Below are 13,350 nucleotides of genomic sequence, written 5' to 3'. Positions count from 1 at the left end.
TAATAGAAAATAATGATGCTAATAAAAAGACTCGATCATCAGCCTTTGTCAGTATTGGGAAACAGTGACACATTTAGGAGGCAGATGTAGTGGGAAAGGCACTGGGGCACTGGCCCCCTCCTTCTCTCTCTTCCTCTGCCACACCCCCCACAGCAGACTGTTTCACACTGCCCCAGCCAGGCACAAGGCTGGGACTGGAGCCACTGGAGCTCTGAGCCTAGATAAGCTGTCCTGCTGTGCATTGGTTGTCTCCAGCTTTTGCGACAGTGTTGTAAATCTGATAAACATGCTATCTCAGACAATGTACCCTCTCCTACACAGCACCGCTTTTACCTTTTCCCCCTTCAGGAGCCTTGCGCATGCTAAGAGAGCCACTCTGCCACTGCGTCACCCCACCCTACTACTGTGGGACTCTTAGGCAGAGGCTCTACAGCAGAATCTCTCAGTGAGTGGCTGGGGGCGTGGCTCAGGGTGGAGCCCCTGCCTAGGATCCCCAGTGAGGGGCTAGGGGCGTGGCTCAGGGTGGAGCCCCTGCCTAGAATTCCCCCGTGAGGGTCTCATCTGAGCAAAGAAAGGGATACAATCTAGGTATACGGGGGTGAGAGGTTGGTGGGGGGGCACGACGGACAGAAGGACGAACCTCGGTCAGCACCGTGCACAGATCCACTTTCTTACTTATTCTAGGCCTGCCATGGAAGGCGCCAACCTCAGCGGGGTCTCTGAGTTCCTGCTGCTGGGCCTGTCACAGGACCCCAGGCAGCAGGAGCTGCTCTTTTCCGTCTTCCTGAGCATGTACCTACTCACAGGCCTGGGGAACCTGCTCATCATCCTGGCCATTGCCACTGACCCCAGGATCCACACCCCCATGTACTTCTTCCTGGCCAACCTGGCCTTTGTAGACATCTGCTTCACCTCTACCACCATCCCCAAGATGCTGGCCAACCACGTGTCGGGACACAAAAGCATCTCCTACCCTGGTTGTCTCACACAGATGTTTTTCTTCATCTGGTTTGCTGGCATCGACAGCTTCCTGCTGACTGCCATGGCCTATGACCGCTACGTGGCCATCTGTCACCCTCTACACTATACTACGTCCATCACGCCCCGCCTCTGTGGCCTCCTGGTTACTGCCTCCTGGACCTCAGCCTTCGCAAATGCCCTGACCCACACAGTCCTGCTGACTCGCCTCTCATTCTGTGCCCGCAACCAGATCCCCCACTTCTTCTGTGACCTCAGCCCACTGCTGAAGCTGGCCTGTTCAGATACGTCTCTCAACAACGTCATGGTGTACACCGTGGGCGCACTGCCCATCATCACCCCCTTCGTGGGCATCTTGATCTCCTACACGCGCATCTTCGCAACAGTGCTGAAGATCCCATCTGCGGGAGGGAAGCAGAAGGCATTCTCCACCTGTGGCTCCCATCTCTCCGTGGTATCCCTGTTCTACGGGACACTCATCGGGGTGTACTTCAGCCCTACATCCTCTCACACAGCCCAGAAGGACACAGCAGCTGCAGTGATGTACACCGTGGTCACCCCCATGCTGAACCCCTTCATCTATACCCTGAGGAACAGGGACATAAAAGGTGCCCTGGGAACTCTTTTCCGAAGGAAGATGGTCTTTGTTGGGTAGCCCCAGGGCTGGGAGTTGTTCAGAAGGGCAGAAGTTAAGCCCCTTTGTCCTGAACTGCCCAGACATTCATCACATGGCTTTAATTCGCCAATTTTATTCTCCCGAAGTTGTCTACAAAACAGTTGTTTTCTTTAGGCTGTGTGTGTGCACACACACATGTATGTGCGTAAGTGCATGCATGTGTGCGGTGCCCATGGAGCCCAGAACAAAGCATTGGATCCTTAGAACTGGAGTTACAAGAGACTGTGAGTCACCTGAAATGGTGCTGGAAACCAAATTCAAGTCCCCTAGAAGAGCAGTAAGTGCTCTTAGCTACTGAGCTGTCCTTCCAGAATAGCCCTTCCATGGTGGAATGGAAAGAGCAAGGCAAGGAGGGACAGAGGAAGAAAGGAGGGAGGAACAGACAGCTTTACATCTAGCCTCCCCCATCATAACAACCACATTTTCACAGTGATTGGATCACTCCCATAATTCTAGTTATAGAATTAATTATTTCTCCCTAACTGCTATCCTGGACACACCAGATTTTGTCCAGTCTTAGATGGACAGAGTTAGTACTTGGGTGAAAGAATTAACTTTTTAAGATTTATTTTCTACCTGGGTATTCTGGTATATTTGTGTGTGTGTGTGTGTGTGTGTGTGTGTGTGTGTGTGTAAGTGCAGTGCCCAAAGGGGCCAGGAGAGGGCAGCGTCAGAACTCCTGGTGCTGGGAACCAAACTCAGATCCTCTGCAAGGGCAGCAAATGCTCTTAACCACTGAATTATCTCTCCAGCCTCCAAGGTGGAATCAATTATCCATTCCAGTGTTGTGACCTGATCACCTCTCATTGGCCACAACTCCCGTGGTGGTCCACTGGGGGTTCCGAGCTCCTTCCTTCTTGCCCCTCCTCCAGTACTAAGTCCTGCCCTATCTGTGTCCTGGGCCCTGGCTCTGTCTATTATACACACTGCACAGGTGCCAACCTCTGGTCTTCCCATCACAATCCTGCATCCTGCAACTTCAGTCAGTCACAAGCAACCATGCATGGCGCAAAACAATGTCAAGTAGAAAATTCCAGACTCTAGGCTGTCCACCAAGCTTGACCACATGACTTTGTCCCTGGGACCGGCATGGCGGAAGCAGCAAACAGACTCTTGCACAACCTGCTCTGAGTCCACACGCCTGCCACAGCAACCACGCCCACATATGCACACAAAATAAGTTCATTAAAATGGAAGAGAAAAAAGGAAAGTTCAAAAAACAAATCCTAAGATTTAAATTATTTTATTTTATTTGTATGCGTATGAATGTTTGCCTACATGTGTGCCTGAGCACTATGTGTGTACAGTGACCGTGGAAGCCAGAAGTTGTTGGCTCCCCTAGAGCTGGAATTACAGATGGTTGTGAACCTCCATGTAGATGCTGGGAACTGAACCTGGGTCCTCTGCAAGAGCAGCCAGTCAGTACCCTTAACCATGGAGCCATATCTCTAACACCCAAATTCCCAATCATTTGGCATTCTTCCCACGTGATTATATCTGATGCTGTTCCACTCCATCCCTCCCAGGATGGGAGTACCCTCTCTTCAGCGTGCCCATGCCGTACCTACCCACCCATCCATGACTTAACTATCCCAGTTTCAGGCTAAGCATGTAGGCGCTGGGTGTTTATTTTCAAATAGCATCTCCATCCTCTGTCTCAGAGCCTGTGCCAAGAGCTCCTGTGGCTACATACACATCCTGTCATCTCCTGATATCCCAAGATGGACAAGAACAATATGGTGACATAGCTGAAAGCTAAGCATAGTGGTGCGCACCTGGGGAGTGCACACCTGGGGTTGTACACCTGGGGGAGTGCACATCTGAGGGGTTCTCACTTGGGGATGCATACCTGGGGGATGCACACCTGGGGGTGCACTCCTGGTGGTGCACACCTTGGGGTGCACATCCGGGGGAGTGCACACCTGGGGGTGCACACCTGGGGGTTCACACCTGGGGGGTTCACACCTGGGGTGCACACCTGGGGGCTGGGTGGAGGAGTGTGGAGTTTAAGGCCAGCCTGGGACACAGAGTGAGGTCTTGAAGAGAACGGAGAATGGAAGAGAGGTAGGGAGAGACAGGGACAGGAAGGGAAAAGGAGAGAAAGAGAGGGAGGGAGAAAGAAGTCAAAAATGGTAAGGGGGAAAGAGAGAGAGGAGATCGTGTTCATATAACTTTATCACTGTTTATTCTGTCACTAGTTCTTTATTGTTAGGGCTCTGTTGTGCCTAACTTATAAATTCATCTTTAACATTTTTTACATGTGTGTACATATGGAAGTACACCTGTGTCATGACACCCGTGGAGGTCAGGGGACAACTTGTGGATGTTGGTTCTTTCCTTCGAAGTCAGGAAGTCAGGTCATCAGGCTTGGTCACAAGCACCTCTACCCATTGAACCATCTCAAATGTAGTCCTGGATGCCCTGGAACTCACTCTGTAGACCAGGCTGGCCTTGAACTCACAGGAATCCTCCTGCCTCTGCCTTCTGAGTGCTGGGATTAAAGGTGTACACCACCACCCATCTTAGATTAATCCTTTTTTAAAAAATATTGTTTATTCTGTGTGTATGTGTGTGTGCGCGCACGCATGTGCATGTGTGTGTGTGTGTATGTGTGTGTGTCCACAGAGGTCACAGGAGGGCATCAGGAGCTTTGTAGCTGGAGTTACAGGTGATTGTGAGCTGCCAAATGTGAGTGCTGGGATCTGAACTCTGGTCCGTGCTAAAACAGCAATCACTCTTAGCCACTGAGCAGTCTCTCTGGCCCTACTAACAAATCTTTAATACAGATGCTTAACTGTGGTTACTTGGTTAACTGACCACAGATGTTTAACTGTGGATATCTGGTTAACTGACCACAGATGTTTAACTCTGTTTACCTGGTTAACTGAATACACATGTTTGAGTGGATACCTGGTTAACTGACCACAGATGTTTAACCGTGTTTACCTGTGACAGTCAGGTTGGTTGGTTTAGGAAATGACTAAGGAGTCATTGCAAGCTCTTAATAATGCAGCTCTCACCTGTCATCACAGGGGCTTCTTTTTGCCGCAGATGGGGGCTATTACAGAGACACACAGCTGAACAAATGCAGAGAACAAGTGACCATGAGGGCATAGTCCTAAGTGGGACATCTGTAACACAACCCTAGGTTCAGAGCACATCATGGAAAGAGGCAGAGAGGACTGCAAGATAGTTTTAGTCATGTCGGGGAAGCTGCACCCACAATCCCAACCCCATGTCATCTTTTTTTTTTTTTTTTAATTTTTTCGGTTTTTGAAGATAGGGTTTCTTGTAGCTTTGGAGCCTGTCCTGGAACTAGCTCTTGTAGACCAGGCTGGCCTCAAACTCACAGAGATCCACCTGCCTCTGCCTCCTGAGTGCTGGGATTAAAGGCGTGTGCCACCAGTGTCCCCCCATGTCACCCAAACAAGACATGCACCGTGATGCTGTGCCCACACAGGGGGAGTGGAGCGGGCATCTGAGCGAAGCTGGTCCTCCCTCAGCCTCACGCTGTCCTCTGAGACAACACAAAGCCGACATGCTGGGAAAATGGCTTTATATTCAAACTGGATCCCCAGAACGCACGAGAGAGCAGAGAACCTATCCACACAAGTGGTCCTTTGGCCTCCATACACGTGCCATGGTTCACACCCCGCCAGATGCATGTATACTCAGGAGAAATAAATGTAATTTTAAGCCAGGGCAGGTGGAGGGGGGAGTGTATGCCTTTAATCCCAGCACTTGGCAGGCAGAGACAGGTGGATCTCTGTGAGTTCGAGGCCAGCCTGGTCTACAGAGTGAGTTCTAGAACAGTCAGAGCTGTAACAGAGAGGAAACCCTGTCTCAAAAAACCAAAAGAAAGAAAGAAAATAATTTTAAATATTTTAAGATTGTGTGTGTGTTCTCCCTAGAGCTGCAGGTAGTTGTGAGCTGCCTGGGAATCAAACTCTTCTAGAACAGCAAATGTTCTTAAGCACCGAACCATCTCTCTAGACCACTGTTATATTTTGTTCTTGAGGAAAATAAAAACCTTATTATAGAGCCTTGGCTAGTCTGGAACTCTCCATCTAACCCAAGCTGGACAGACTGCAGCTGCCAGGTCCCAAAGACATCTGAGACAAGTCTCGCTCAGTCCCTGTGGCTCCCCCACACACACACATTCTCACCCTGCCCCCACCCTAAACCTCTCCAGTTCCCCAAGCATCCCTTCCCATATCACTCAGCCACTTGGGTTCTCTCTGCCTTCCTTTGTGTCCCTCTGTCTTCTCTTCCTCTCTCACTCTCCCCACCTTCCATGGCCCAGTTCATTCTGGGCCCTTCCCAAAGCCTCTGGCCATATTCTCCCACCTGTCTGAAATAAACCTCTCCCAAGTGATGTAGGTGGGCCTTCTGTCTATGTGTTACTTTCATTGGTTAACAAAGAGACCACCTTGACCTTTTGATAGGGCAGAAAATTAGGTGGGCGGAGTAGACAGAAAAGAATGCTGGGAAGAAGGGAAGTGAGGCAGACGCCATGGAGCCAGCCACCAGGTCAGACACACTGAATCTTTCCTGGTAAGCCACCACCTCGTGGTGCACCACAGATTACTAAATATGGGTTAAAGCAAGATGTGAGAATTAGCCAATAAGGGGCTGAAACTAATGGGCCAGACAGTGTTTAAATGAATACAGTTTCCATGTAATTATTCTGGGGCTAAGCTAGCCATGCGGGACCCGGGTGGGACGAAAAGCAGGCCTGCTCGCCTCATCACTACACCCAATCCTAACCATCATGCCCTCTAGGTTCTCAGAGAGCTGAGATTACAAGTGTGTGCCACCATACTATGTGACATTGTTGGGAGGTGGGCTGGTGGCATAGATTTTATTGTGGTTCAAATGTAAGATACTCACCACAGGTTTGTGTGTCTGAATTCTTGGTACCCAGCAGGTAGCACTATTTGGGTAGCTTATGCATCTTTAGGATAGGAGGCCTAGCTGGGAGAAGTGGCCACAGGCGAGGCCTTGATAATAACACCCATTTCCTACTTCTCTGCTTCCTCATCTGCCTATATTAATAAGTAACAGCAGCAAGATCACACCTCCCAGATGGAGACACTCCTCCATGCCTCCCCTGACCACACCTCCCAGATGGAGACGTGTCTCCATGCCTCATCCTGCAAACTGTGAACTGAAATAAATGCTTCCTCCTCTCCCATGTCAGTAACAAGAACAGTCGCTACACAAGTTGAATCAAAGCAAATGTATTTATTTATAAAGTCATTCCTGAGATGTTTTGTTGTGGAGAACTGACTAGCATAATCATGGACTTTCGACTGACGGAAACCTCCTTACTTTAGTAACTTCCCAGTCTCGGGTATTTTGTTATAGCAGCAAAGAACAGATAAAGGTACTGAAGATGGAGAATGGGATGAGCGCTCCTTACTTTAGTAACTTCCCAGGCTCGGGTATTTTGTTATAGCAGCAAAGAACAGATAAAGGTACTGAAGATGGAGAATGGGATGAGCGCACGGAGCAGCGTTCAGTGGGTGAGAGCACAGCCTACTCCTTGCAAAGCACCCGACTCCATTCCCAGCACCCACTTGGGTGGCTCACAAGCACCTGTAACTCTAACTCCAGGGCATCCAACCCCCTCTCCTGGTCTCCTCGAACACCTACACCTGCACATTCTTCTCTCCAGACATATGTAGCAGTGCCCAGGACCTTAGGAGGCCTCCGACCTTAGCACAACTGACTCAATGACAGAAGTGCCACTCAGGCTAGAGAACCCAGCAAGAAGCCAGCACTACCTGCTAAAATGAAAACAAAGACCTAATTCATCAGAGTTCTGGGAAAGTCTGAATGACTAACCTTGTATTTTGGCTTCTGGCTAACTGTTCATGCTAACTGAAGGTATATCAACCCAAAACATGGTTTTTGTTCTTAAAAGTTCACCCTGAGAAAGGTTCAGGGCTGCACTGGGATCCTGACCACCCAGGGTAGTTGCCACCTGGCTAATAAAGAACTCTACTGGCTTAAACTGGTGTCTGAGTGGTCTTCTCTGGTGGGTACCCCACAACACATACATGTAACTTTATCCATAGAAATTATTTTATGTGCATTGCTATTTTGCTTGAATGTATGTTTGTATGAAGGTGTCAAATCCCCAGGAACTAGAGCTACAGACAACTGTGAGCGACCATGTGGGTGCTGGGAACTGAACCCAGGCCCTCTGGAAAAGCAGCCAATGAGTGTTCTCAACTGATGAGCCATCTGCTCTATCAGAGACCTGCTTCACACCCCGTAACACACATCAGAAGGGTCACAAATCTGTAACTCCAGATCTGAGGGATTTAACGCCCACTTTGGCATTCCTGGGGCCACACATACATACACAGAAAGACACACAGGTACATTAAATAAAAATAATTGGGTGAGTTTCGGGCTTCTAACCTGGAGGGTCTGTTTTTGCTTAGGAAGAGTCAAAGGGAAGCTGCATCCCAGGGCCTTCCCCCAATCACGCCTTTTTGGTCTCCCTTCTCTGTCTGGGCACAGCCTGGGGTCAACAGGGGTCAACACACATACATAAATATATGTAACTTAAAATAAACCCTGAGAGAGCGAGAGAAGAGAAAGAAGGCACAGACCTCTCCCTGCAGAGACAAGGTGCAGCCTTGGGGACAGCCTCCTGGACGCAGCTGCCAGGAGAGAGCCCATTGCTACAACGGAAGGACTGCTCCACACAGCTGCAGGACCACGCAGTCCAGGGTCTGAGGGAGTCACCAGGAAATGCCAGTCCCCTCCCACATTGGAGGACCCCGGAAACCCTGAGGCAGCAGAAGCCAACAGCCCTTGCTCATTCTTCCTCCACTCAACACAGAACCAGCTGGAGCCGGAGGGATCGGAGGACTTCACCTTTGACTCCAGCAGCTGTGCTAGTAATTATCTCTGTAAACGAGCAAGGCTCTCAGCCTTGAGCAGGGGGACCTCTTTCCACAGTGGGCAGCAGTTCATACTCAGATTCATAGCTGGCCAAAGGTCTGAGATTAAAGTGACCGTTAAGTACTCAGCCAGAAATGGGCCATCTCCATTGCCACCTCTCTCCTGGAGTTCAGAGAGCACCTCAGAGGAGGGAGACAGAAAGAACGTAAGAGCTGGAGGACGGGGAGGACAGAGAGGATGGGGAGGATGGGGAGGACGGGGAGGATGGGAAGGACGGGGAGGACGGGGAGGATGAGGAAGACAGGGAGGACGAGGAGGGTGAGAAGGATGGGGAGGATGGGGAGGACGAGGAGGTCGATGAGGATGGGGAGGACAGAGAGGATGGGGAGGATGGGGAGGACAGAGAGGATGGGGAGGATGGGGAGGACAGAGAGGATGGGGAGGACGAGGAAGACGGGGAGGACGAGGAGGATGAGAAGGACAAGGAGGACAGGGAGGACAAGGAGGATGGGGAGGACAGGGAGGAGTGCTGGGAAATGCTGTAATTTGGACACAACAGGGCCATTGCACTCATGAACTGACTATAGCTGCGGGAACTACACAGGATCAAACCAAGAAGAGAGTCGGCATTTCAACAGGGAGTGTTAATTGCACTACGGGTTATAGGCATACATACATACATACACACATGCATACATGCATGCATATATACATACATACATACAGAGAGAAAGAATGCAGGGTGTAGGCGGGAGACATGTTGAAAAGGTGGCAAGGGAGTAGTTGAAGGGGATTCATGGGATCAAGCTATATTGTATACACATATGAAGTTGTCAAAAAGGGCCACCGAGCTGGTTCAGCAGGTAAAGGCACTTGTTTGCCATGCCAGATGACCTGAGTTTGATCCCTAGGAGCCATATTATAGAAGGAGAGAACTGTCTCCTCGAAATTGTCTCCCCACACACACACATACAAATAAATGTAAAACAATTCTCTTAAAGAAACTGGGGAAAGGTAACCATTAACCCAGTTACAAAACCTGAGATCTACTATGGTGACCTGCCCACATGAAATACCTGGGCAATAATAGTACAAAAGTTGTAGAAGTAACCAACCACTCCCTGATGGATTTAAGGTCCATCACATGAGATGGAATCTGTTCCTGACACTGCTCCTATGGCCTAAAACCTGAGACTAAATAAGTCATGAGGCTAGGGTAAAACCAATGCTGTTGGTTCACTAAAGAAACAGCAATAAAATGTCTTTTAATGACATTCTACTATAGCCATAGATCAGTGTCTTACTTAGCCATCATCAGAAAACCTTGATGGGTGGGTACTAACACAGAGACCCACAACTGTAAAATCTGTGGAGAGTGGAAGAACTTGGGGTAACTCAGCCCTAAATGCAAAATCTTCATCAAACCTCAGGCTTCAGAGAGCTCTGCAGAAGAGGAGGCAGAAGGGATGGAGGGCACCGAGGAAATGGGTCTTCTAGACACAGCAAGACCGATGCAGATATGAACTCACAGAGACTGTGCCAGCCTGCACAGGGCCTGGATAGGTCTAAGCCAGATGGGGTTCCAGTGCTGAAGGGGGAGTGAATATGAACCCCATTTCTAGCCCAGAAACTACCTCCAGTTGACAACTGCTTGCAGAGGAACACTTAGTTTTCCCCAGGGGGGGGGGGGGGTTCTCAGTACACAAACCACACTTAAGGGAGGCCCTGTGCCCAGCAGTAGATGGCCAACGTGAAAACAACTCAATGATAATTTTTCAGAATTTTTACTCATATTGCTTTGTTTGTTAATTTTTGTTTATTATGGTTTCCAATTTTGTGTTTTTATGGGACTGTATATGTGTGTTTCTTGTGCTTTTTCTTTGTTTTGTTTTTTTATTCTGGTTTGTTTCCTTTTTTGTTTGCCTATTTGTTTTTGTTGTTGTTGTTTATCTAAAGAAAGAGAGAAAGAAGGAATGGAGTTGGGTGGGTGGCGAGGTTCTGGGAGGAATTGAGAGGGGAAGCAATGATCAGATTTATTGGATGGAAAATTTTCAAAGAAAAAATAAAAACTATTCTTTAAAAGAGTAAATTCCAACTTTTATGTTGGAAGCAGACATTCCTGCCCCACCTTCAGGTCCAAGAGGAATATTATTATCTCTACAGCAACCAAACAAACCTGCCTTCTGCTTCACAAGGAGAGGCTATGCCCCATAGGCAAACACACTGCTCTACAGGGGAAGCTATACTCCATAGGCAAACAACCTTGGAGGTAGCTGGAACCCAGGCTGCCACATCCCTGGGACCAGATATTAGAGTCATGAATGGAACTGTCCCCTGATAGCAGCAATGACACCCCTTGACTGACCACTGTGAATAATCTTGGCTGGCCCTGGACCAGAAGAGGCTGTCCATGGCATTGGCTAGTGGCTCTGTGTGTGGACTCTGGAGTCAAGACCCCATGTTCAAATCCTAGCTCTGACACTTGAGTAGGCTACTAGCTGTGAAAAGCATTGGCTGCTCCTAAAGAAACCTAGGTTCAGTGCCAACAGCTACACTGGGTGGCTCACAGACACCTGTAACTCTGGAGGGGATCTGGTGCCCTCTTCTGGCCTTCAAGGGCACTGCATGCATGTGATGCACAAACTACACATAGATATACATATACACATAAAATACTAATACATACATATTTTTATATTTTTAAAGGTAAAACACAGTGTCTGTCTCTTGGGAGATTGCAAAACTGCATGCAATTCAATTGAAGGCACTTGGCAGAGAGCCGCAGGCACAATGGGGCCAATCAATGTTAACTGTAATTATTATTAATTACCCCACTATGTTGCCAAGCCTGTGGCCCTGCCTGTTTTGTAGCTCTCTAAACCACACAGTGCTGCTCAGCATTGCAAGGACATCAGACCACACCCACACAACCTATGTTGGTCCTCTCAGCCGTGCTGGAAATGAAATCCCAGGGCTGACACTGGGGACAGAACCTGGGGTTCACATGCTAGTCCTGTGCTCTACCACAGATCCAGCATCCCAGTCCCTCAGGTTCTTCTTAATAAATGGAAGCATCACGGTTTCTAAATCAGACACTCCTGTTCAAATCCCTACTTGCTACAAGCCTGCTGACTGGCAGTTTTCAGATGTGGAAGTTAGGTAGAGCCTATGAGATGATAGCCCTAGGTACAAAGTAAAGCCAGAAGCCAGGGCAGATGAAGAGGGTGGCCAGCCAGCAGCGTTAGCGTTGGCGAGAAAGTGCAGTGCTGGGCCCCCGTTTCACTACCATGGCTCCAGAGAAGGAGGTGGGGCAGGAGCTCTTGATGTCACCGGGAGAAGGCTGATACAATTAGCTTCTGCCTTTCATGAATATGTAGTGGGTGGAACAAGGTGGGTGACTAGGGTCAAATGACATAAGAGAGTCTTTTCCCCACCTCAAAAGTGGCGCATAGAGGGGCTGGAAAAATGGCTCAGAGCTTAAGAGCATTGCCTGCTCTTCCAAAGGTCCTGAGTTCAATTCCCAGCAACCACGTGTTGGCTCACAGCCATCTGTAATGGGGGTCTGGTGCCCTCTTCTGGCCTGCAGGCATACACACAGACAGAATATTGTATACATAACAAATAAATAAATATTTTTTTTTTAAAGAAGTGGCGTGTGGAGACCCAGGGCACCAACTGACTTGATGGCTCCCACCTGTGCTCTCATCCCAGCACTCGGGAGTGAGGCAGGAAGGGTGCGTGGAGGCTAGCCTGGGCTGAATGAAAACTAAAACATGGGCCACACACATGGTGGCACAGTCCTTTAATCTCAGCATTTAAGGTAGAGGCAGGTGGATTTCTGTGAGTTCAGGCCAGTCTGGCCTACATAATGAGTTTCAGGTGCACTTAGGCTGCATAGTGAGATGGGGAGGTCTCAAAAACAAAAAGAAAAAAAAATGGTCACGGAAACGCTGGCCAATCAGCACCCTCCAGGCACAGATCACAAGGAAGAGGGACTGGTGGGAAAGACGTGTGCTCTCTGGCGCCCCAACAGGCTGGCTGTGGTACTGCAACCCCATTGAACTTGGTAGTAACCAGTTTATTTGAAGGTTGAGGTCTCCTGGCCTCACTGTTCCTATGTCTTTGGATCACCTCCCATATCCACCCCGATATCTTGTGTCAAGATTGCTTCTGCAACACCCAAACTGAGACAGTTGTTTGCACTGTTAAAGTGGTCAGCCTCACCCCACAAGACTGAGTCACTGTGTCTACCATGTCACCCAAACCTCACACTGGGCAGGAGAGATGGCTCAGTGGGTAAAGGAGCAGAGAGGGGGGGTGGGCTGACCCAGCCTGGATCATAATTCTGTTCCACGAACGACTTCGAGTCTCATGTCCAAAGCCTATCCTCAAGTGAGCTATAAATGATATCTTCTATCTGGCCCTTCCTTGGGTGCACACAGACTGGACAGTCATCCCAGACCTCCCCTTGGGGACCAGGAACTCCAAATGTCTCTCCACCCTTAGCCAGGACTTCCCAAATGTCCCTGGGGCAGAGATACAGAAAGGCTTTGTGTTTATCCCTAAGGCTACAGGGCAGAGGACAAAGAGGATATGTCAGGGGACAGGGGCTCAACCCCCTAGTCCACTTCTGGCATCAGGTTCCACCCTGGAGCTCCCTGAGCGAGGGACAGGTCCAGACACCAGGGCCTGCTCTGTGAGGCCATACCCAGGAAAACGGGTTCTTCGGATCGATCCCCTTCCTGAGCCGCTGCTGTCAGACCTGGAATTAGCCACAG

At 49.3% G+C, this 13,350-nt stretch overlaps 1 protein-coding gene across 1 annotated transcript; it reads left to right on the top strand.

The window, feature by feature from the left end:
- The first annotated feature begins 691 nt into the window (after nucleotides 1–691).
- LOC126492234 (olfactory receptor 1361-like) lies at nucleotides 692–1,633 on the top strand. Its single transcript, XM_050128469.1, has one exon. The coding sequence runs from the start codon at nucleotides 692–694 to the stop codon at nucleotides 1,631–1,633; it is 942 nt and encodes a 313-aa protein (XP_049984426.1).
- Nucleotides 1,634–13,350: the final 11,717 nt, after the last annotated feature.

The sequence above is a fragment of the Alexandromys fortis genome, unplaced genomic scaffold (assembly GCF_014885135.2).
Source record: "Alexandromys fortis isolate MF-2015 unplaced genomic scaffold, M_Fortis_MF-2015_v1.1 scaffold_296, whole genome shotgun sequence".
NCBI classification, from domain to species: Eukaryota; Metazoa; Chordata; class Mammalia; order Rodentia; family Cricetidae; genus Alexandromys; species Alexandromys fortis.
This window is presented reverse-complemented; position numbering and strand designations above follow the sequence as displayed.

Excerpts from the sequence above, each read along its gene's own strand:
- LOC126492234 (XM_050128469.1), top strand. The coding sequence starts at position 692 with ATGGAAGGCGCCAACCTCAGCGGGGTCTCTGAGTTCCTGCTGCTGGGC.